Below are 25019 nucleotides of genomic sequence, written 5' to 3'. Positions count from 1 at the left end.
TCTAGGTGGCAGGATTGCTTTCTTTCATATAAATGTAACTGTGCGGATGTAGTCTGTAAACTTCTATCGCCAGCATTGGAGGAAGTATTCAGATCCTTTACTGAAGTAAAAGTACTCATATCACACTATAAAAATACTTTGTTACAAACAAAAGAGCTGCATTGAAAATGTCACTGAAGTAAAAGTATATAATGAGTACATAATATAAAAAGTATGATGTATGTATGATGTAAGGGTATGTGACTGCCATACATAATTCTCCCACCTTTTCACGACGCCCATGTATAAAAACATTTTATTCTATTAATAATAGTCATTGTTTAGAGGGTTGATGAACAATCAACTTTCAGGAGTCATTATTGTCATTCTGTCACTTCTGGCAGACAATTTACAAACATAAACATAAAATACGGGTTAGTATTAAACTAATAGAAAACTAAAATGTTATATACATCTGTATGGTGCTGTGAGAAGTATGGCTGGATGAGTCCTAATGAGTTCATTTTTAAATTTCAATTAATCGGGTTTTATTTACAGAGTAAACCTATTTTCTGGTCGGTGTGTCATCATGCGACATCACATGAATGAATATGTGATATTAACAGCATTTTCATCCCATCATACCACACTTACGATGAAATCTATTTACCAAGGCAAAGGAGACGGGGAAATGTGTTCATGGATTAACTGTTGCGACTACTGTCGTCTGTCAGTGCACGAAAGTTAACCACCAGATGTCACTATATGCTTTATGGTATTTTTTCTGCAGTGGAATTTATGATCTATCCATTGATTATAGCGTGGTCCTTGAAAGTTAGAAGTTAACCTTAGAGGTAAAGGCATCATCTTCTGTCACGTGCGCAGTGGACTTTTTACATATTTTTCAAGTAAAAATTTGAGAAATCGTGTTTGAGGACAGCACTACGGATAGATAGATAGATAGATGGATGGATAGTCTGGCGGATGATTTCCCAAAGAAAAGTAGCGAAAACAAAACATGACGTCACTAACATCGACTCAGCCGCAGAGGCTGCTGGGAGAATCTTACTGTGCTGGAGACATTTTGGATTTAAAGGGGCTGAGCTAGCCGTCAGTCCTAGCTCTTGGTAAGTGATAGTTGTATTTTCGCTCACTGATATTTTAAGTGTACTTACCATGTACACGACCGTGTGTTCAAGTAGCACCAATATAAGGTACTGTGTATAGAAATGTTCAACTCGGCCCTTTGAACAGGGCGAACTCGTAACGACTAGGGAGTGGTGATGCTAGCTGATTAGCCGAAGCTAGCTAGCAGCTGACCGTAGCGCTTAATAAATCAGAAAGCAGGCTTCAGTGTGAGGTTAGCTAAAGTTATTAGTAATCGTCCAGGTGATATCACAATGAATCCATTGTAGGAGAGAACGGTTGAAATCTGCCTGTATTGTGAATTAAGAAACTGGTTGATGGTGGTTGAAATTCGGAGCCCCGTTGAACTGCGAAAGTCAGAACAAAATGAAATTATGAGTGTAACAATGAGCAGCGCTCACGTCCAATGATAGACCCCCTGATCTGTTGATTTATGTTTTGAAGTCATTTGTAAATGTTCAGTAGACACATTCTTTGTGTTCCAAACACTGTAGTGTTGCAGAGTCATTAACATGCAGTTATCGCGATATTTAATGTATAGCGTTGTTGTCAACACCCGTGACGTTCCATCAGTGTAGAACTGTGTGTTGGACTGTGCTATACACGTTAAAACTCGTGAGGTTTGCTTTACCTGGTAGCTGCTCCTGCATCATCAGCAGTACTACTCAGGTCGACATTTTTCAGACGGCTGAGTGGGAACACAACCCTCTCGCAGCTGGAGTGATGGATGACTACGGACGGCGTCAGTGGCACTTCCCTCCTGGTTGTCCCAGGCCCTGCCACACCCTCCTTGATGACTGGCTCTCCTTTGTGTCTGATAGTGATGCGGACAGTGTGCTGGATTGCTGTTTGTGCAGGAAACAGGGGAAGACAAAGTGATCTGTTGGTGTCAAACTTCATCAAGTAGACAGGATATTTGTCTCTGGGGAGATGGCGCAGAGATTGGCCACTGGCTTGTTGATCCACCCACTGCAGCCTGACTTTTTCCATTTCCTATGCTAGTATTTTATTGCTATATTACCAACAAGCACCACACCCTCTTACACACGGTCTGTTTCCATAGCTTGCGCTGTGTTTTGTAAAACAAACACTTTGTCAGTTTGCTTAAACCAAATCCACACATTTTTAAAAGAGAAAAGTGCAGCCTCAATGAGTTGTGCAATTACTCTTGGCAGTAACAAGTGCACACAGTTAAGGGTCATTTAGTTGATGCTCTTCTTGGAGATCAGTGTGCAAAAAACCCAGTTGACTGTAGTGTTGTGATGGTGGGGAGGGTTTGAAGAAATGAGGAACCGAGTGATGGTGGTGTTTGCCAAAGGGAGGTGTGATAATATGAGCCTGGAGGCCTCTCCGGAGATGGAGACTAATGAGGAGTGGAGCCCTGGGTCGGCAAACATGATGGGGAGATGGCCCGGGTTTCCACTGCTCAGAAGGAAATAAACCAGCCAATACAGAGTCCAGCAAGTTGTTGTTTGTTTAAACACTGGACTGTCTTTCATAACACTCTCCTCTCCTCCCGGGTCTTTGTGTTGGCCTCTGGGCTAGATGCACTATGATTGCTGTAATATTGTGTGACCTTTGGTCCCACTGCATGGTTGAGTCATTGAAGTTGCCCATATAATTCCGCTCCCCAGCCACCTCATCAAAACAATGTCAGAGTAAGACTTTTTTTTTTTTTTAAGAAATTTGTTTTTATTGGTGAAGAGGATTTTGATAATATAGAGGTTTAAGGATGTATTTATTTATTTTGCATCACAAATTGGAGATCCTATATAATGTTAAAAAAAAGAAAGAAAGAAAAAGGAAAAAGCATGCTTCAGTGGAGCACAAGCGATCTATTGACAAATATTTGGCTTGTGTTTGTGTCAGGAAAATCCAATTTAAGCATGTCATCAGAAACTAGATGGATCTCAGATCACTGCCGTATTATTCAGCCATGAAAACTGTGGAAGAGATTGTCTGTATGTATGATTGAATCCACATTTCTGGAGGTGTATATGATTACTAACATCCAGTGTCATGTTATAAGCGTTCGTGGGCTCCAAATGTTCCGATCACTTTGTGACCATTTGCTGAACTCCACAAGTTGTTTAATTTTGGATTTTAAAATGAAACTGGCTCTGATGTGAGACTGCAGGCCTGGGAGCTGCGTGTAAATCAGCGTCATATTTCCACATATGCCCTGTGGTACCATGAGACATAAGGTTTTAACCTTGTAGTGAGTTGTGTGCCCTCAGCCTTGCTGGCATGTGAAACTCCCTTTGAGCCTGTAAATAGTGTCATTGTGTCTCATTAGGCCTTTTCCTTTGTGTCTGATGAGTGTAGAGGAGCAGAGTGTAGATCAGGATGGCTCCCTCCCCCATCCGACCCTGCTCCTCCACACTCCTCTGCTCTCCTCCCGCTGTGGGTGGGGCTGTCTCTTGATGTGCGCCCTGAGCTGATGTTGGTTGTTCCGACGAAGCAGTGGGAAGGTCATCATCATCCTGCAAGCAGCTCCCATCTTCCTGTCCCAGCCATTGGCACTCATCACTCTCATTCCTGTCCTGTTTCATTTTCATCTGCCTCTGTCCCACGCTGAAGGTTTCCCTTTTCATTTTAAGGAGGATCACTTTGGATTAGCTCAGCAGTTTTATGATGCACTTTGCTGGCGTGTAGCGCTTTTGCTGGAGGAGGAGTCATTATCTCATAAGCTTTTCTCCGTGCCCAAGTATGAGGCTCTGATCTGCCACTGAAACCAAGGTTAGTTTTCTGGTCTGACAAGCTGTAGCAGCTGAATGATTGATGGCTTAAGCCTTTAGCAGGCATTTAGTGGGTTTTGTAATGAATGTAAGGATTCTTTGAGAGTGTAATTTACCCCGATACCATATTTTGTCAGTTGTTTCTCATTGCTTAGGTTCACTATAATGTCATATATATTGTATAAGCATGCCACTCTTATGATTTTAGATTACAATGTGATTGTAAAGCTACATTTCATAAAATCCTCCCTCTGTTGCAAAGTAGCACGGAGAGGCAGGAACATCTGTTCATGCACTGTGTCTTATTTATGTTGCGTACATATTAAAATGGTAGGTCGAGTAGTTGTGGGCTGAGGGGATTTGTTGTAATGGTTTCCTCGTGTGGCCGACCATGTTTACTTTATGCTTGCTTTAAGAGGTGAACATTTCTTCTTGCTGGTGACCTAACTCGCTGCTGCTGAACCTTGATTAATACTTGATCCTGATCATGAGGGCATTTGGATAAAAGCCCAGATTAAGTGAATATGTGCCGCTGTATAGCGTGATGTGTAACATGTACATGTACAAGTGCTATGATCCATTTTAGCAGTGTGAAAAATCATACTCTGGGCCTCGTGTATTAGAGCTGGGACACAGTGCGTATGCCATGTCATATCGTCTGTTGTGTTTTAACGTTTGTGCACGTGATGTGTATGTAACACAAAAAGTAAATGTTAAAGATTAATTGAAGGGCAGTCTTCAGAAAGAAAACCAAACAACAGGCCTGTTGGACTTTATGTCGCCTCTTTAAAGATCTGGGAAATATTAACTTCAGCCATCTGAAGAAAGCAGAAGGCCTTGATACAGGTGTTTGTGTATTTTATCAAAGCAAAGCTGCTTGTTTCTCCCCTGGCTGATATGAAAGCAGTTCTCCTCTGTGTTAGCTACCCAGCTTGCCAGGCCTTTCATCCACGCAGGCATTAAACTGCTGGGACTCTGAGAAACTGTACAGGGTAATAAGCTGTCTGATCTGTGAATATGCCTGATGTTTCAAAGAGATAATTTCATCTGTTGTTCAGAGCAGGTAAGAGCTTTGGTGCCAGACATTATCAGGGAGAAATGTGCTGTCGGATCTAATTGGCAAAGCAAACTTCTCCTCATCTATCTGACATGTCCTCATAGGAAGTTAGAGTTTTAAAATCCCCACTCAACTTTAATTAGGGATCGCCCCTTTGTGTAGCATGGTGCTCTTTAACTCAAAATACAGACAGACGTCTCTTTAACCATGCCTGTGAGAGTCCAGCTTGATTTGATTGTAGCATTTGAATCGGCTTGTATATAAAGTTTAGAGTTAGTTTTCTAGTCAGGACAGAATTGCTTTCAGGCATCTGTGCTTTGGTCTATTTTTCTTTCATTTAAATTCTCCCAAAACGTGTTACTTCTTGCCTGCTGGCCGACTTTACCTGTAGTACATTTAACTGTGCTGCACGCTTGCAACCGCTGACTGTAAACCCTCTGGTCATTTTGTTTTCTGCATACTAAATGTGTGCATACCATGACTGCTGCGCAGCCTTTTTTGTAGTCAGTTTTGTACTGTTGAAATCTTCCTGATCTGTTTTTTATATCTGATTATATGCTTGTTTGATTTTAGTACTTCTCTACTATGTTTTTATGTGAAAGATTTCTAAGCTAGCAAATACAAGGTCACACTTCTTCTATATCTGATTATCAGAAAACTTGTGAAGTTCTTTACAAAGAGTGCATGTTGTCATTGATTGATCATGTGCTTTGTTTCATTTGATGTGTGATGAAAAGATTCTTCATGATCTTGTCACCCTGCTCTTCTCTGCAGAGGTTGACTGTCTCAGTGAATTAGCTTTTTACTGCTCTTCTCTTTCTTCCTGTGAAAAGAAAGTAAAAAAGTCATCATGGATTATAATAAAGTGCTAAATTGCAGGTGAGAGATGCTCAATGTCACCTCTGGGTAATATGTTCAATATTAATCATACAGCACTGCTTCAGTGTTTTTAAAGCTTAAACAAGCCTCTGTCTGCGTTGATATCAGGCTTACTCCACATTTCAGTGAGGCTTTAGGAATTTGATGGAAAATTTCCAAAACTGTTTTTTGTTGGAAAAGAGGAAAATCTGGTGCATCCTTTGGACATTGTGTTTTTTAAAATAAATTCTTCAATGGATTAAAGTAAACTGATTCATCACCTGAAAATGGTAAAGCATTGGAGGAAAGGAGGAGGGAAAAACAACATAATTTCAAGTTGAGAGGGTTTCAGCTGACAACAGAGGCACATATGTGTTCTCTGTATCTTCTCTATACACTCCACTGTGTTAGCTTCCCTGACATTGATCACCGCTGCTCTCCTTCCCATCCAAAGCCTTCAGCTGGTGGTACACAGGCTCCTGTGTCATCCTGACTCAAGCTCCTTTCCACAGGCTGACGTCCAGTCGGCCATTAGTCGACTGCAGTTTGCTGCCCCTCTGTGCTTGTCTCATGTCCATCATGAAATAGATTAGCATCCTATATCATCAGAGCCTAGCTGTGATTACACGATGTGACATGCATAGCACCACAGGAGGGATGTAATTACTGGAGAATAGTAGCAGACCCCGGTGGACATGCTGTCTGTGTTCCTGCCAGTGGCAGCATGAAAGCTGAGCCACTGAGGTCCACTGAAAATACACAAGCAAAATAGATGTTCTGAAAGCAGAGCTGCGATGACATTGAAACTAACTAATTAAGATGGGCAGCCACTAGAGCTACAGCGATGAGTCCAACGATATCTCTTATCTCTTCTGTTGTAACATCTACAAAGCAAACAGTTGTGTTGTGCAGCTGTTTGGGGCTTTTGTTTGGTCTTTTTTTATTTTCTAAATGCTCTGCTTTACCATTGCTGAAATGCAAGTAGCAAAGCAGGGAGTGGCTCACTAATGGTGTCGTATATTTTTCTCTTGGCAGATGGCTCTCAGCTGGTGTTTATTATTGCAAGTCCCCACCGTCCTTTACCTCTTTTCCTCGCTGCTGCCAACATACAGAAAGCACTAGCTCAACATTGCCTGTACCCCAGTCGAAAGGGCAGGGCCGGGTTTTTGCACTGACATTTGCACGATGTAGCCAACAGCGACGTGGCTCTGTGAGTCATAGGTTATCTTCAGACTGTTTGGGGAAAATAGCACATGTTCCATGCACTCACCAAAGAGCGGACATTTTTTCAGAACACAATATTATTGACACTGAGGCTTTTTTCCTGTGACTTGATCAGCTGCTGAGCAGTATTACTGAGTCTCTTGTCATGTTATACTCTCCTTGACTCTTTGGCCAGTTGTGCAGCCATCCAGGCCTCTGTTTGGAAAAAGTGCTGGCACCAGAAGGCACCCACACTGCAGCATCTGTGTGCCCTCTGTTAGACAGCAAGCTGCAGCCCTACTCCCAACTGGAGCTTATTATAGGTGCCAAATCCCAACAGTCTGTCCACCAGAGTAATATGTCCCTGCGGCTCTCGGCTGTACAGAAAGCAGGCATTCAACCCATGTCTCTCTCTCTCTCTCTCTCTCTCTCTCTCTCTCTCTCTCTCTCTCTCTCTCTCTCTCTCTCTCTCTCTCTCTCTCTCTCTGTCTGTCGTTCGGTTGTCATTTGTACGTGGCCACTCATTCAACACTCGCAGAAGAGAAGTCAGCCAGACTCATCGTTGGAATGCAGTCATTTTAATTCATGTTTTATTTAAGTGCCTTTCTTTAACTGCACGCATTCTGTATTTGTCTCTGCTCTAAGAAATGCTGACCTATCTCGCTCTTGAAATTTGAATCCCTCATCTCCCCTGTGCTGATAAAACAAGAGTTCATTTCCTCTTTTATGGCTGTCATGGTGATGGTGCATCACACTACGATCTCATTGGCAGAGCACAGAGCTGACGTGGTGTCTGTCAGCGTCGAGGGCAGAGCCGTACACTGTCAAGCATTGATATCTTTAAACAGAATCTCTGGTTTGTAGTGTGAAAGTTCACTTAAAAGTGAAGATGCTTACAGTTAAATAGAGGAAGAGCCACCAGAGGCACGTCGTGACGGTTGCAGTTCGGCCGAGCTCTCAGGTTCTCTTTTGTGAATTTCAGAGTTAAACAAGCACAGCTGCAGCTCCATCTTTGGAAGAGCATTATGAAAATGTGCTTTATTGTGGCAGCTGTTCAAATGTTTCCACAGTGTCCAGTGGCTCTGCCTGTTGTAACAGCCGGCTCTCTCTTTTTTTTTTTCAATCTGCGCAGGTTTCCCTGAGCTACATAGAAGATGTCCACCATGGTGTATCCACGGGAAGAGAAGCTCGAGAAGCTCTCTCAGGAGGAGATCATCTCCAACACAAAGCTGGTGATACAGGGTCTGGAGGCCCTGAAGAATGAGCACAACTCCATCCTCCACAGCCTCCTGGAGACCATCAAGTGCCTAAAGAAGGATGAAGAGGCCAACCTGGTCCATGAGAAGTCCAACCTGCTCCGCAAGTCAGTGGAGATGATTGAACTGGGCCTGGGAGAAGCACAGGTAAGACGGGGAGGCACGGCGGGAGGTACGAGCAGAGCAAAATATTCTATTTCTGGGTAAATGTAGTTTGGTCACCAGAAGCACATGCACAAAAAATAAAGTGGATTACAGTTTTTAATGTCAGAATTGGCAGAAAAGGATAGGATGGCTCACATTGCAATGAATTTTGTTATTTAACTCATACAGCATGTGTTACAGTCTTCATTGTGTGTTTCTGCTTCCTCACAACTTCCTCATTCTATACTGAGCTCATGTGGTGATCATGATTCACTCACAATCAGCCCCACTTTGTACTCTTCCTGCCCGCCTTGCTGCTGGTGAACACTGTGTCCTTGTTCAATATCATTGCTCTTCAATGCTGTCTCCATCCCAGGTGATGATGGCCCTGTCCAACCACCTGAACGCGGTGGAGTCGGAGAAGCAGAAGCTGCGCGCGCAGGTGAGGAGGCTCTGCCAGGAAAACCAGTGGCTGCGGGACGAGCTGGCCAACACCCAGCAGAAGCTGCAGAAGAGTGAGCAGAGCGTGGCCCAGCTGGAGGAGGAGAAGAAGCACCTGGAGTTCATGAACCAGCTCAAAAAATACGATGAGGATGTCTCACCAACTGTAAGTACTGTACACTGACAGTCAGCTCGGCATCAAGAGCGAAGCCCCACACTTACAATTACTAATGCATCGACACTGATGTATTTTAGTGACATTGGGCTGTTACATTTAGAGGTGTTTCATTCCACCATTTTCTGTGTGTTGTGGTTTGAATGTTCTTGTCGTAACAGGATTCTCTAAAATATATCGTTCCTTTAGAGCGCCGGTAACTTGAACACACCGAGATCAATTGACTGGATTCAGATTTCATTTATTATTTAGCCTATGCAGCAAAATGGAGGTGACTTGTTGGTTATCATTAGCAAAATAAAACAAGTCTTCAGGAAATACTAATACAAATCCTGTGCTGAGAATCAACTTGGAGCAATTTGATTTTTAATATGCCAGAAAATGACTGCTTGAACTCTGAAGAGCAGCAAACTGTCAGTGATATCTGATACAGCAGAAAAAACACAGCTGTTTGTGACAGGAATAAGAAATTGCATGGTCTTCCAGGAATGACCCTCACTGGACAGGTCCTCATCGATCGGATGGGAAGGATGAATCGCTGCACATTCTGACCTTATTCTTAGTCACAAAGAGAGGCTGTGATAGCTGTAATATTCTGCAGGAACCCATCCGGCTCGTAGCCTGAAGGATCCTTGTTCTTGCTCTGGATGAAGAAGCTTTCCATTTTCCTGCTTTTGACTAGCTGCTGCAACATAGTCCAACTGCAGTTACATTCAGTCTTCCCTACTTTCAGTCTAAAATAATATCAGCATGTTCTTTAAATGTATTATTAATGGTTTTGTGTTATTAAAGTGAAGAAAAAAGATCTTAAGGGAAATATAAGTCAGTGTACCCGTCGGGAACAAGAGACAAACAAACTTCCGCTGTAGAGTAAGGAACACAACTGAAGTGACATTTGCAGGTGTGTTTACATGTTTAATGAGCTGCATCTAGGCAGCTAATTAGCCTTCCAGCATGCAGACCGACATGAGCATGACTGTACTCCATAGACTGTTTGTCTGGTGGCTCGTTCAACAAGCTGCGGTGTAGAACAGGTCGTGTGTTCATGTTTGAACTCAGATGTGAAGGAGACTACTGTCTGCCTCAGTGAATGCGTCTGCTCTGCCTGCAGTGAACCGCTGACGTTTGATTGGCTGTAATGAGATAAGGTCTCAATGTACACAGACGGATAGCAAACAGCATTCCTTTGATTTCATGCAGAACTCCGGGTCGCCATCATGAAACCAAATACATACAATCTAAATGTCGGTCTAATGGTTTATGTTTTGTTTTTTGGAGAACACAGGACATGTGATACACAGAGCAGATATGTTTGCTCTAGTAGACAATTCCAGTTGTACTTTAAGTGTTTTGATAAATATGGATGAGTCCAGTTAGTCCTGCCAAATTGAAATAATGAGCTCACATATGTGACATGGATGATTCCTGAATTTTCATCTTTGATTCCTGTTGTCTGCCGGAGGATCTGACTGTCAGATCTGTTTTATCATCTCAGCAGGAGGAGAAGGACCGAGAGACACCGAAGGACTCCCTGGACGACCTCTTCCCCAATGATGAGGAGGAGCATGGCCAAGGAAGTAAGAGCAACTGTATTCAGCAATTTAGCATGACATTATGATTCCACACAGCCACGACACTGTAAAACCTGATCATATAGCTTTTCTATGTCAGTGAATGTTCAAAAGGGCAATTTAAGTATTTTTTCCTGATAAAAAGCATCAGTCATGTTAACAAAACTGTACAATCAGCACACGTGCTTTGACAAAGACTCCATGTTAAATCCAGGATACTGCAGTAGATAATGTTGTGTCTAAATACTAATTAAATTTTCCCCTTAATCTCATTACTCCCTGAAACCACAGTGTTGTGTGCATGCAAATGTAGTTAGTGATGTAATCAGCTCAGAGTTTTCTCCCTTTGGCGTCCAAGCTGACCTTTGCCCCGTGCATGTGACCCCACAGTGCAGCACCAACACAACAGTGCGGCCGTGGCTGCAGCCCAGCAGGGGGGCTACGAGATCCCAGCCCGTCTGAGAACCCTGCACAACCTGGTGATCCAGTATGCCTCCCAGGGCAGGTACGAGGTGGCTGTCCCCCTCTGCAAGCAGGCTTTGGAGGACCTGGAGAAGACCTCTGGACACGACCACCCAGATGTGGCCACCATGCTCAACATCCTGGCCTTGGTCTATAGGTCAGAAATGTCTTCATATCCAGCCCAGTTTTATCTTTGCCCTCCTCTTGCTATAGATTTTGTCAAAGAACACGAAACATTCAGTCTCATCACGTTGTCCTTGTGTCTCCTTTTTACCCATGCAGGGATCAGAACAAGTACAAAGAGGCTGCCCATCTGCTCAATGATGCTCTGTCCATCCGGGAGAAAACCCTGGGCAAAGACCACCCTGCTGTAAGACTCCGCCATCATCAGGGCAGCGATATTTTCATGTGGACACAATCATGTTTAGATAGATCACATTAGTCATCAGGGTTCATAACCACACAGTCTTCTGTATTCACTGTTCCAGTAGGTCTGTATGGATTTTTTCCACTATCAAAGTTTGGGCGTTTGACCAGGTGCCCGCAGGCTCGACAGTAATCAATCACAACCACTCAGTGTCTGCTCATGCATCCAGCATGAGCCAAATACATTGGAATACAACATTAAAATATACTACATATTTCATCGCCTCTGTGAGCAGATTGTAAGAATTTATTCACACTGTGGCACCAAAACACCATGTAAAGCTTAAAGGAAGCTATTAAAGCAGGGTGCTGGTCCCTGCAGCTCTGTGGGCTTTGCAGTTTGCCTCATATTGTTACTCCTGTCACTCAGACCAATCCTCAGCACAGAATAATGAATCACAAAGGCAGGTCACTATCATCCTATGTAATCCAGGTGGCTTTAAGGCTTTTAAATGGGCTGCTTCATCGAACAGTAAACATTTTTATGACTGATACGTCAACATTAAATTAGATTCCGATATTACAAAGTTAGTGACCTTATTTGGGTTTTTTCTGTTTCTGTCTGTCCAGGTTGCTGCAACGCTGAACAACTTGGCTGTGCTGTACGGAAAGAGGGGGAAGTACAAGGAGGCTGAGCCTTTGTGCAAGAGGGCTCTGGAGATCAGAGAAAAGGTAGGCCATATCCCTGGATCGCACCAGTAGAGCTGGCCACAGCGCTGCTATCAAGGCCTCATCTCAAGGCTAAACCAGTGAACAATTAGCTCACTGTAATAAACTAATTAACAGTGATAATATTTCCAAAATGTCAGTTGGAGCTACTGAAACATCAGCGACTATAAATAGAGAAAAGAGCAAATGATTTTCTTAATTTGTCTGTGAAGTTTCCGCAGGGTGTCCTTCTCCGTCGGGGGGGAATTAGAGAGTTTAATTGAGAGCACGGCTGAAAATGGATGGCAGGCATTGGGGAGAGAGGCAGGAGATAGATAGGAGACATGACCAAGCTACAGAGCTCACTCTGGTCCAATGAGTCTCTCCTTGCCTGAAAGCTCTATTCTGTACCTTCTTTATTGATCAGCCAGCCTTTTATTAGATCTCCTGAGAGCCTGCAGCCAGATGTGAGAGCAGCAAAGTGTACAGACGGGGGGAGAATCATGGAGAAAGCCAAAGGCACCGAGGCTGGGATGCACACTGAAATGTTAATTCAAAACATTTGCTTCTTGATTGCCGTCAGGTCCTGGGGAAAGACCACCCAGATGTGGCCAAGCAGCTGAACAACCTGGCCCTGCTTTGCCAGAACCAGGGCAAGTACGAGGAGGTGGAGTACTACTACTGCCGCGCCCTGGAGATCTACGAGTGCAGGCTGGGCCCAGATGATCCCAATGTGGCCAAAACTAAAAACAACCTGGTGAGAGACGAGTTGCCTCCGTCACAGCAGCTTTTATTCAGCCTTTTTTCCCCTTTGCCTTTCAAACCCTCCACAAGCACCACAGTCCCTATTGATTTCCTTGTTGATTCTAAGGTAAACACAGATGGAGCATAGTTTCATTGAGAGCAGAGTCGCTCATTTGTTTTGCCAGCCTGAGCCTGGTCTCTGCAGGGGAGTGCAGCATTTAAACTCTAACTGCTTGCACTTGAAATGTCCTTTAAAACTTGTGTCGGCTGATGTTTTTCTGGTTTTCAGTGTACCCGACTTCACAAAATAGACCCTGGTTTTTTAACAGAGGCTTCTCAAAAATACAAGTTGTGGAAGGCAGCTGAATGTAATGTAATTGTACTCTTTCAGCACAAGAGTCCTCATCCTCAAAGGGTCATACCACAACTATGTTTCAATTAGCAATGCTTGTAGAGTACCAAGCCAGTTGTCCTTTGTCTGCTTCTGCGCTGTCTGACTGATGATGGAGAGAGGCTGTATGGAGGCAGCGAGGGGGGCCTCTGTGCTGCTGTATCATTTTTCATGAGTCACGGTGCACAGGAGGAATATGCAGACTGCTCCTGCTCTCTCAGCAAGCACATTGCGAGTCAATAGGCCCATTTGATCCAGCACTAAAATGTGCTTTCACTTGTCCTTCTTCTTCAGGCGTCCTGCTTTCTCAAACAAGGGAAATACAAGGAGGCTGAGGTTCTGTATAAAGAGATCCTGACCCGCGCTCACGAGAAAGAGTTCGGATCTGTTGACGGTAAGGCCTCGTAGTAGATACTGCACAGTACAGCACATGTTTAAAGGCTTATTTCTGTAAATCTGTGGTGGAGATTCTTCTTTCATTCAGCCTAGAAACACAATAGATACAAAGTTATCCCAAGAAAATGGTGGTGGGTTACATTAAACTGCTTCTCAGAATATAGAGATGAGATCTGTTGTTTGTTTCAGTGTTCCTCCACCATTGTCTTATCTTCCATCTACTGTTTGTCTCACAGCAGCGAGCAGGGTCAGTGATGGACAGATGGTTAAAAAGTGGACGGTGTTCTAAGCAGGGTGCCCGCCTTCACCACTCAGAGGACTCGAAATAGATTATTTGAGGAAAATAAAGAGTGTACTTGTCTGGCAGATGAACTCTTGCAATTTTCTTTTCTCTTAGTTTAAGCTAAGCTCTGTGCTGGCTTTCCTCCAGGGATTAGATCGACTGCTTTGAAAGAGGAATGAAAGGGACTCGACACAATGCGCAGCTCTGACGCTTTCTGAGCGAAAGCAAGAAGCATCTCACATTTTTCTGGGAGGTTTATTTTTCATCTGTCACATAAGTTGACAACAGCAGTCTGATTGTTTTGTTTTGTTTTTTAAACCTGTTGCTGAGTTGAGGGTTAAGGAGAAGCAGCACAGGAGTATAAGGCATCAACAGTTGGGTTTAGGTTTTCAACTGCTGCAAATGGAGTTAAATATCTGTAGATTTTGAGGAAGTATGAATTCTATTTGGGACATTCATACTCTTTTTGGGGCATTTTTAATTAATTTGTAGCATGAATGTTTAATAACGGTCACTTGTAAATGTTTAACTGTTCTCATCGTATGTGAAAATGACATGAGTGCTGGTATTATGAGGTGATCACACTGTATCTTCACTGTTTATATTCCATCACCAGCATCGCCTTCTTTCACGCTGAGGCTGCAGTACAACAAAGCAATTTAATGGTGCATTTATAGTGCTTTATGTATTAAGATCTATGCACTTAGTTCTTGCTTAATTTGGGGAAGAATCTATGCAAGTGTTTTTGAAAAGATTAAATTTGAAATGAAGACGTGTTACTGTGTGTTACTGTACTGACAGTGTTGCTAAATAAGCCCAGGAACATACTGTTTTTAATCAGTCTTGATATTATTAACAGCTGTTGGGAAGATTTGACCAGCTTTTTAATATTTATACTTCAGATCACAACAGACTGTGGTTCATTGTCATGTTTCATGCTGATGATTCTAGACCAGATGCAGGTGTGTTTGACAGACTAATGAACAGTCTGCACCACGGGTTAAGCTGCTGTCACTATCCTAGTCAGTGGGTTAGCATGCGAAGCTCAGCCTGCATCATGAATAGTTCACGATTTATTCTATGAGCCACCCTGAGGTCAACCAGTCCTGCTGTTTTCCGGTCCTGCTGTACTTTTTGTAGACCACCTCTCCTGTCTGTCTGTCTGCAGCTGAAAACAAGCCCATCTGGATGCATGCAGAGGAAAGAGAGGAGATGAGCAAGGTGAGGGCCTTTGTGTAATCAACCTTGTGTCATTCTGAGCAAAAGCTACAAATGAAATGAATGAAACCTGCCAGGTTCAAGGTTATGACACAGAAAAACACTTCCTGGAAAGTGAAACGCAGTTTTCCTGGTGCTGTTCTTCACACAGACTTCATAAGCCCCAGTAGGCAAATGATAGTTGTGTGTAAACACAGGAAAAATGCTGCTGAACCAGTTCAAAGCACCACTCCTCTTCACACTCTTCCTCTTCTCCCTTATTTACTTCCAGGGCAAGCACAGAGACAACACTCCGTACGGAGAGTACGGAGGCTGGTACAAGGCCTGCAAAGTCAACAGGTGAGGCAGAGCGTGATAAGCATGCTTTCAGAAGTTGGTCAAAAGCCAAAAAGAAGAATCACTTTACATTGAGTATTTTAGAAAGGCGTGGACTCCTTCTGGATTTTCTTCTTCATTTTTAGTGACTCCTCCTGTGTTTTTAGCAATATATTACCAAACACATCAGTTTCTGTGGACCAGGGTACTTATCAGTGTGCATGTCTCTCTGTGCAGCCCTACAGTGAACACCACCCTGAGGAACCTGGGGGCCCTGTACCGCCGACAGGGCAAGCTAGAGGCTGCCGAGACCCTGGAAGAGTGTGCCGTGAGGTCTCGCAAGCAGGTCAGCAGCATTTCCTGAACTGAAGATGACCATTTCTGCACGCAGATAACTTACCAGTTCCTGTTTGTGTCAATTGATAAAAATATTCCCCGTGTTAGGACAGCAAATCTCATGATATTTCTTTCCCTTTCTCTACATTGCTATGGATCCAGAGCAACACAGTAAGTGGTTTGTCTCTAACTGATAGCCCCCATAGAGCCTCCACCTCTCTCCCCTAACATCACTCCCATCACACAGTCATTTAAAAATGTTCCCTTGTTTCCATGCCGGTGCTTTGAATGCATTCAACGAGACAGAGAACATAAAATCCCTTTAATACCTCCATGTAACTTTGCACCTTCACCCATATCAGAGAATTAAGAGCATCAGAGCCTGTTCTGATTGTGATGTGTTTGTTTGTTTGTGTGTCGTGCCTCTGTGTTATTCCCATCAGGGCATCGACCCCATCCACCAGACACGTGTGGTGGAGATCCTGAAGGATACAGAGGGCGACAGGCGGAGGAGCAGGGACAGCCTGACCAGCGTTAAGTATGAGAGCGGCTCTGAGACCGGCGAGGAAGTGAGTATGGGCGTGGAGTGGAACGGGGTGAGTACAAATCCACTACAGTCAAGTAACGCGGCCGGTGACCTCGTTGGAAGAACAAGGCCTTGTTGGAAAAGTCACAGGGAGCATGGGCTGGTACAGAAAAGCCTACAAATGAGTAGGATTTCAAAGAAAGGACGACATGTTGCGTCATTTGAAAGGTGAGATGAGAGGAAGCAGGCACTTACCGTTAGCAGGACTCTGACTCCTCTGATCCTGGACCTAAATGATCAGAGCCAGTCAGGAAGCCCCACTAAACCATCAGCCTCACAGGAAGCTCAGGAAGGCCTTCTCTTCACTGTGGTCAAACTGCACGAAAATACAAATTAGTCCTTCCCGTGTGACCTCTTTTATGATGTCACTCAATATGAGTGACCTTTTGTAAAAACAAACAGTGGAATGGCTGCTCGCTCCCTGTTCGTGCATCGGCTGCACTCAGTGAACCGTACCTGTACCAGTCCATCAGCTCCATGTAGATAGGCCTTGTTCCTCTCACGAGGTTAACTGGGAAATTTCCTTTTGTAAAGCTGATTGAGTGTCTTGGCATGCTGACCTGTTGTTTTTGACAGCACCTGAGTTTGCTTTGGACCTAGATGTTCATGTTTCTGTTGTTCATTGCTTGACAATGAAGTCTCAGTGTCTTGTTTTTAATCAGTGGTTGTTTTGCCGGCATTGCTTCTGCACAAGTGGAGCGGAGACAAAAAGGCACAAGCTCATCCTCTGGCACCCTGGCAACATGTTAAATATTTATTTGCTTCTGTGGGACTCACAGAGATACCGCCTGTCTAAATCCCAATTAGATGTCTCCTGTTTCCACAATTAAACTCAATTGTCAGGGTTCCCAAATATCCTGGATGCTCGTCCCTCCGTCCAGGAAACTGGGTGGTTGATATGTAATGCTTCGCCCTGCTGGTTTTACTGCCTCATTATAATATCCACCACGGCTGTGTTCCAACAATCGTTAGTGTCATTTCACCACAGGGCTTTTATTATCTGCACAGTGTGTCCCATTGGACTTTTCTCCCCTCTCCTCATTATTAAAGAGGTTGCTGCTGAAAACCCGATATTCAGTGTAGCTGTGTATGCAGTTAAATATGCTCCGCTAGAGCTGTGTCCCAGCTCCAAGAAGCCCTCTGGTGAGGCTTATATAAGCCAGAGGGCAGGAGTGTGCCAGCAGAGATGCCTCGCCTGAGCCTGTGCCTCTCCCTTCACTGAAGTGCAGCCACGCCCTTCACCGCACCAACCCAGTCCAAACATGCATGTAGCAATGCCAGCCTGCCGGGCTCACCCTTAACATGCACACTAATGGATCCATGCGTGTTCGCTGAGAAATGTCTGTTAACCTGATGTCTGCTGCTCACTCTCTCTGAGTAACATGAGGTAGAAAGGTAGGGTTTTGTCTGCTGGCTGTGTGAATGCGAATGCTTCTCGACACACGCGCGCATAGCACGGCTACTCCGAACCGCTTCAACATGCACCACTGACGAATGCAACGGCATGCGCATACACCCGAGTGAGCACCTGTTTGTCTTTGAAACATGTGGTGGCATGCAGTGAGCTGCTGGGTGTGTGCAGGCATTTCATTATCCAGGTCAAGCTCATCATGGTACAACTGAGATTCAGACACGGAAAATGCCCTCATGACGTTCTCATGCTTTTTTTCTGAAAGAAAATTTGTCACCAAACTCTTGAGCTTTTGACTAAAAGATTGTTTAACAAAGTCCATCAATCCATTCATTTAAAAAGCTGCAAACTTAATGGACGTAACTACAGCTCGGCTGTGTTGTGAGTTGGAAAACAGGCTTGGAAAGTAGCGTCTGCTTGTGTGTAGATACTCGCTGAGCGATGAGGCGCATCAGAAGTATGACTCACCTACTGTGTCGCTTTGCCTGAACATGTCCTCGCTCTGCTCTCAGAGTCTGATATGTCACTGAGGCTGTAGGAGGGGTCTCCATACTCCTACAGCTGATCCTGACACTTCACTTCATCATTAGGTATTTGAATAAATACCTGATCTTCAATTACGGGACTAATTTAAGTGCCACTTCACCGGAGCTCATTTACTTAGTTTATGTCAAACAGGTGGAGGGATACGAGGGAGGAACGCTGAAGAGGTGGCTTGTTAAAATGCATGATTTGACATTCAAGTACGTGTGTGTCCGCCATGTGCTTTGTGCTCTCGGCTAGACGCTTCAGTGTGCTGCCTGTCAGTTTGCATGTTTTCTACATTTCCTCCTTTGCCTTTTCTTTCCCTGTGTGCCACTAACCTACTTCCTTATTGATGACTCTTGCCATGACAACCAATCAGCCTGTCAATCAAATTTCCTTTTCTTACTCAGTGGATTGTACTCTCCCTCTTCAACTATCATTCCACACAATTTGCTTGGGTGGGTTGGTATTAGTGTCATCAGAAATAGGCTAAGTGATTAGTCAGCTTTTCAGGCAGTAGAGCACAGGGCAAGCCGAGACTTGTGCCAGATATTAAGATGTTTCCATCTTTCATCAGATACAGATTTTTCCTGTAGGGAATTTTATCTTGTTCTAGTTTATGCAGGGCTTCTGGACTCAAATGCTGTAGATGTAGATATCATTCATACGTCAGTCCCTCTTGTCATCAGTGTAATGGCTGTATTAGTGCACCAGTCTCAGTGCTGATGCTTGCAGATGTTCCACGTCTGCAGTGCGCAGTCACTGGCCGTGTGCAGAGTGCCAAGTCCAGACTTTCTGATACCCAGAGAGGAAAGGAAAACAGCTGAGTCACGGTGACTGCAACCACCAACCCCTGCTGCATCACCGACCCGCTCGCTGTAGTGCAGCTCCTGAGACAGCTGTAATTTTTCAGAGAGAAACGCAGCTCCTGTGCTGCTGGATCCTTTTTGTTTGTTTGGGATCCCTCAGCTGGGGTTTACACAACTATACAACAAGACCCCCAAGCTGCAGTTGACACAGTTAACCTGGTGCAGGGTAGTTAACGTCAGAGGAGTGCAGTGAAGAGTAGGAACAGGATGAAGCTCATGCAGGTGTCAGGCAGAGGAAACCCAACCCAAAGCTCTTAATCTTACAATGTGTGCCGTTTTTGTCTTTCTCTCTTTCTCTTTTATCAGGCCTAAGCCATCAAGATTATTCCTCCATCCTTCTCTCCTTCCCCAACACAATAGCAAAAGGACGTGCGTTGTCGTTCCCTCTGGCCTTCTCTGTCCCAACAAACCAACAGCTCCTCTTCCGTTCCCGGTGCCCCCCCCCTCCTCCGGCAGAGACTCAAAAAGCCCCCCCCTCTCCTGGTTGTCACCTCTGTCCCCTGTTCATCTGACAGCTGCTGGGACGTTTGGTCTTCTCATCTCTGCTCTGTCCTTTCCTCTCACTAACCCTGCGTCGCCCACCGTTTCAGAAATTGTTCCTTCAAAACTCTTTCTCTCACTTCACATTAAAAAAAAAAAAAAGGTCATTGTGTGTGAAATGTTCTCCCTGTGAGGAAAAGTCACTCGCGCATTTTTCCTCTCTCCAGCGGCCATTTGTGGTTTTTCATAGGTGCATACTGGGTTTATTTTGCTGTATAGACGAGCAGGAAAGTAACAGTCGGATGACACAGCCACCGTAGATTCAGCATATTCCAGAATAAGTTCCGCAGTAGCTCTGCATTGGTCGTACTCTCAATTTGTTTGTTGCCTTGAGCACTCGCAGTCTGTTACTAGAACAAGCGAAGGCTGACCTCAAAGCTCGCTTCCATCCTGTTTAGCCATTACCGTGTCTTCTGTTTTGTTTTTTTTTTTAGAGAAAGGTATTTTCTGCCATTATTCTAGTGTTGTGTTTTTAACTCATGCGATAATGAGAACAGATGCCTAAACAGTTTGGAAATAAAGGCGTAGCTTCACAGGCAAATCAAGAAATGTCATTTCTTTTTAACTTCTGCGGCCTTGTTGGCAGGGAGCATCGCTATATTTGTTTTTTTTTTTAGATATATTTCCTTTGAATTTCTTTTTATAAGTTTGTTTACATTTTTTAAATGGTGATTATTTTGTGGCTGAACATTGAGGCAGCAGTTTGTCAGCGGCGCCGTCGCGTCGCCTGTCGCGAAAGACCCGAAGGGCCAACGTCAAATAGGCCAAAGCTGACAGCAGATTGGTCAGATCACAGCACGCTCTTGTTGCCATGGGAATTCATTTAGAAGTTGCTCTCACTGACTTCAGTGTCCTTGGTTTGACGGAGTATTCACTCTGCTCGCTCTGCACTGGTACAATATGTGCGCAGCAGCTTGCATTTACAAAGGGAATCAGCAACATCGGCGGACGCTGTGAAGCCAGTGTCACCGCGACCAACCAGAGCATCGAGCACAGATAACTGGCCACCCCGAGATCGCTCAGTAATAATAGATTTCAAAATAAGGGCCCCAAATGGCCAGAATTGCCTTTATTTGTTGGTGTAGGAGTAGAAGCTAGTGTTATACTTCAATGGAAGCCTGGATTCCACAGTAGTTCTAGTGTGTGTTTGTGTATGTTTTGGTGGTACAGTCGCAGTGCCCTCTCTGGCTGTGGACACTGTATTTTCGAACACAGAGCTTAATGGAGTGTGTTGCCTTTTTCCTTCACAGTCGTTCGCAAGTAAACATTGTCACTTTGGTGAATCATGTTTTTAGACACTGAAAGTACAGTGCGAGTGTTTCCTCAAGATCAACATGTTGCTTCAGATGTTTAACTTACTGAATGTACAATGACTTTAACATCTCGGGAGTGTAATCGTAGGCTGTGTTTCTAGATTTGACAAGTGCATTCACTACACGGCTTCTCAGTATGCTACTTGCCTTGATTCTTCATTCCTTCCAACGAGTACTCCTATACTTCTAATGCAACTCTGAACAAAAGAATTGACTATGTACATCACATAATTATGACAATATTGTTGTGTTAGTGGAATGCTTATTTATTGAACTGTCTATTCTTGACATATATAGTGTGACTTCAGTTTCCTAAAGTGGAAGAACATAAATGGTAAGGTCTATAAGCACTATCTTAGTAAGTAGGACTGCATTATATTTACCATTCTGCATTGTGATGATTATTGCATCAACACTTGTTGGTATTCTCAAATAAAGTTTTTCATTTGTGAGCTTGTGTGTTTTCTCTGCGTCGGATGGAGACGTGTGCATTAACGTGCTTCAGTGGAAAAAAACTCTCGTACATTTCCGTGGCGCCTGCAGAGCCGCCCAGTGGAACAGGAATGTTTAGTCCTTGGCAAACGCATGCAAATCCTCTCATTTATCCACAGCGCCCCCTGCTGGTGATACGTCTGTATTGATCGCACCTCAAACACTGTTACTAAGTAATAACAAAGCCAGAGGCATGTACACGTGTACCAGGATAGCTGGTGTGTGATGAAGAGCAGACTAACCTAAAAATGAATGAATGGATGGATCGATGGATAAATTAGTTGAACTGTGAAGAAGCTCTGAGTTGGTTGAATATTTTCATTTTCGGGCAACTTATCAGCAAGTTGATCAATTTGGTCATAAAAAGTGACAAATGTCTATCACGCCAAGACGACGTATTCACGTTGTTTTATCCGACCAGCAGACCAGAACCTGAAGATCTCTAGTTTACTGTCTCAAGACAAAGCAGCACATCCTCCCACTGAAAGACTGAAACAACTTCATGTTTCGAGTGTCAGAATAGTTGCTGATTCTGTTTCAAATCAAGGAAGCACCAGTTACTACATGAAAAACACACAACAACACACAACCACTGGACCACCGTCAGGCCTTCACACTGAGCTTGCTTGATGGGTGTGTGTTGGCCTGCAGTGACCACAGCTGATTCTGATGGTGTGACAGAGCATTTGCTTCGTGGTCACAGGATGATCATGATGGAAATGAAATGACTCTCACACATTTATAGATCTAATGAAATATTTCACTATCACCTCATCTGTTTTTTACTGGTCGTATCATGTTTAGACCCTCTGTTTTATAAGACATCATGTTCATGTGGTTTGGCTGTAAGCAGCCATTCAGAACAGGACTGACCAACACAATAAACATGCAAACACAGAGATGGAGCTGCAAATGTTAAGACGAAGAAGGGAATCAGTTCTGAGCTCTCAGCTCTCTCGTGGCCACCTCCTCAGCGTGGAACGGACGGGTTGATGATTGTGTGTGTCTGCAGGACGGCAGCGGAGCCCTCCAGCGCAGCGGCTCTCTGGGGAGGCTCAGGGACGTTTTACGTCGCAGCAGCGAGCTGCTGGTGAAGAAACTGCAGGGCAACGGACCGCCTGAACCCCGCAGCACCAAGTAAGAGCAGAGAGAGTCCTCTGCTGTGATGGAGAAGACATTTAAAGCAAATTATCGTTCAAAATGAACCCGCAGCTACATGAATAACATTATTTTGAGCCTGTACGCTGATCTCAGACAGTGCACCCACATTATTTTCTTACTTTTCACTCAACAGCATGAAGCGAGCCGCTTCCTTGAATTACCTGAACAAATCCAGCGATGACTCGTTCCAGGTGAGGAAGAGTTTGTTCAAAGTCGAACTGTTTTAAATCTGTGCAGTATTGTCAGAAATGTTTCGATCCATCCTCTCTCCTGCATCTGTGCTCTGTCCTCTTGTGTTTGTTTGTCAGACACGGGGAGGCAGTAACTTCAGGGAGAGTCGGGGCCTGAGCTCCAGCACCGTGGATCTGTACAGTGGAAACTGAGCCGCCGCGGGCAGGTAGCCGATCTGCTCACCGACCCAAAGACGCTCCTTCCATCGGCTCGTTCTCGGAGCCACAATGATCACCGAATACACTACCAGACAGCGTCAGCCCTCCCACACGCCCTTCCCCTGCCTGTCAGCATGCGACCCAAAGACCCATTTCCTCCACGATTCAGACCCAAAGATGTTTTCAGTCATCCAAACATAAACAAACAGAGCGGGTTTGTTTTTAAATTCGACTTATTGCTTTCTGGTGTTTGAGAGACAGATTGCTCCCCCATCAATAGTGGTGTCGCCTCAGTGCCTCCTAAATGTGGCCAATGAAACATACCTCACCCCCTCCCCTTATTAATGATCACTGTGACTCTGCACTTTCACTTCATCTGTTGCCATGTTGTCACCTGTTCTCATATATTTCTCCTTATGTTGTTTAGATTTGACATATTTGTGTCCTCCTGTGCCATTCATTGTTTTTCCAAAAAATAGAAATATACTAAATAGGTCTGTTGGGTTCGAGATGACGATGTAAAGTTGACATGATTACACTGTTAAAAAGCTAATTTTTATGTTCATTTTAAATAGCGACACGTTTGCCTGTGGAGATTGACTTGCAATGCGAGGTGTTGGTTGAAGCTTTGGGAAACAGGGTGAAATATTTATCCTCCCGACATGACGTGCGTCATGTGAGTCATTAGGGATGACTTTTGTTCATGCAAAGTTTTGGAAAACAAATTTAAATTCGCTGCTGCTTTAATCTCAACAGCTTTGAGATCCAAGTGTGTGTGACTGTTTTTCTTCCTGCACCACTTTCTCTTCCATTAGAGAAAAACATCGTCTTTTTATGGCGTCAGTGAGCTGAAAAACACAGCCGTGAAAATGTTTTTAAATTGTGTATATATGAAAAAAACCATGAGGCTGAACTGGGATGCTTAATTCATCCTGGTCGTCCTGAATGATCTCTGGTGCCATGCAAGACCTGTGGTGGGTTTGAGCTGCCAGCTGTGAGCACATCTTCTTACAGTGTTGTTTACAGTGATTAGAATGTGTGTCTAGATTTCTACTATGTGATAATGATAGATTTTGCACAATTCTCAGATGGGTGTCTTCTGTCTTTGATTGCATTTTGTTTTGTTTTTTAGTGAAGCTACTCAAAAGAACTGGAATGTCTCAGAATTATTCTTCTTTTTTTCCCCCTTTATAATAAATTTATAAAATAGAATCTGATCACAAGTTCACAAATCATGCAGTTCATTAGATTAGTGTGAGTAGAGTTTCTTTAGGTTCATAATCAGTTATTGGTAAGAGTTGAATGTGCATCTGTTTGGATCTGATTCTTAAACAATCCCATATATCATAAATACTGTTTGGTAGTAAATCTCAACCACTGTCCGATCTTGATTTAAAGAAATAAAACCAATAATTTTCTATCCATTGTTGTGTTCTTGCCATTTATTCTTGAGAGATTCTTGAGATTCTTATTAATGAGATTATATGTGGCTGTCGTGGATGTCCTGCTTTGTATTGAACTGAATGTATCAGCCTGAAAACACTTGCCCTGTGACTACACCTGCAGATTATAACTGTGAATTCCACTGAGCAAGATCTAAATGTCGCCGTCTTAAGTAAGTGTGGGAACGCTGTGAGCACTGATTCCTTGCCAAGATGTGTCTCCCAGAGTTTCTCTTCCTCCTGGTCGAAGTCAGCCCTGCTAACTGGTAATCTCTCAGTATGTCAGGGCTGTAATGTGGAGCCTCGGCCCTTTGGGAACTCTGGGAGCTTTGAATGAACTGATCCAAGTATGGTTTACTTCTACTAAGAGCTGTCAGGCTGCTTCTCTCTACTTTCTTTGAAGGCAAAGAAGCAAGTCAGGGTCGCAGAGTTCGTAAGTGCATGAGAGCTGACATCATGCCGTCAGACGCTGATGAAATAGTGTGTGTGTTGAAGCTCCTTCTC

The 25019-nt window shown here is 43.9% G+C and overlaps 1 protein-coding gene across 11 annotated transcripts; it reads left to right on the top strand.

Moving 5' to 3' along the window:
* The first annotated feature begins 1003 nt into the window (after positions 1–1003).
* klc1b (kinesin light chain 1b) lies at positions 1004–24497 on the top strand. 11 transcript variants are annotated; one of them, XM_076743826.1, is made up of 17 exons: positions 1004–1106; positions 8114–8384; positions 8758–8988; positions 10493–10574; positions 10959–11187; positions 11313–11400; positions 12027–12128; positions 12688–12861; positions 13534–13633; positions 15087–15139; positions 15408–15475; positions 15689–15797; positions 15950–15958; positions 16231–16383; positions 22536–22660; positions 22818–22875; positions 22993–24497. In XM_076743826.1, exons 2-17 carry the CDS (start codon positions 8136–8138, stop codon positions 23065–23067), a joined length of 1905 nt encoding a protein of 634 aa, XP_076599941.1. In that variant the 5' UTR covers positions 1004–1106; positions 8114–8135; the 3' UTR covers positions 23068–24497. The 11 variants fall into 11 exon arrangements, 8 of the variants coding, with proteins under 8 accessions (XP_076599941.1, XP_076599944.1, XP_076599943.1 ...); XM_076743827.1 differs by lacking the exon at positions 1004–1106 and adding an exon at positions 3588–3864; XR_013077829.1 differs by lacking the exon at positions 15950–15958 and having other exon boundaries at positions 15689–15804.
* The last annotated feature ends 522 nt before the right edge of the window (positions 24498–25019 follow it).

Source organism: Chaetodon auriga, chromosome 11 (assembly GCF_051107435.1).
Source record: "Chaetodon auriga isolate fChaAug3 chromosome 11, fChaAug3.hap1, whole genome shotgun sequence".
Taxonomy (NCBI): Eukaryota; Metazoa; Chordata; class Actinopteri; order Chaetodontiformes; family Chaetodontidae; genus Chaetodon; species Chaetodon auriga.
This window is presented reverse-complemented; position numbering and strand designations above follow the sequence as displayed.

What these genes read in the sequence shown, in the direction of transcription:
- klc1b (XM_076743826.1), top strand. Translation starts at nt 8,136, where the DNA reads ATGTCCACCATGGTGTATCCACGGGAAGAGAAGCTCGAGAAGCTCTCT. An exon ending in ATGAGGATGTCTCACCAACT is followed by an intron (nt 8,989 to 10,492) that starts GTAAGTACTGTA and finishes TTATCATCTCAG; the next exon opens with CAGGAGGAGAAGGACCGAGA. An exon ending in TGGGCAAAGACCACCCTGCT is followed by an intron (nt 11,401 to 12,026) that starts GTAAGACTCCGC and finishes CTGTCTGTCCAG; the next exon opens with GTTGCTGCAACGCTGAACAA.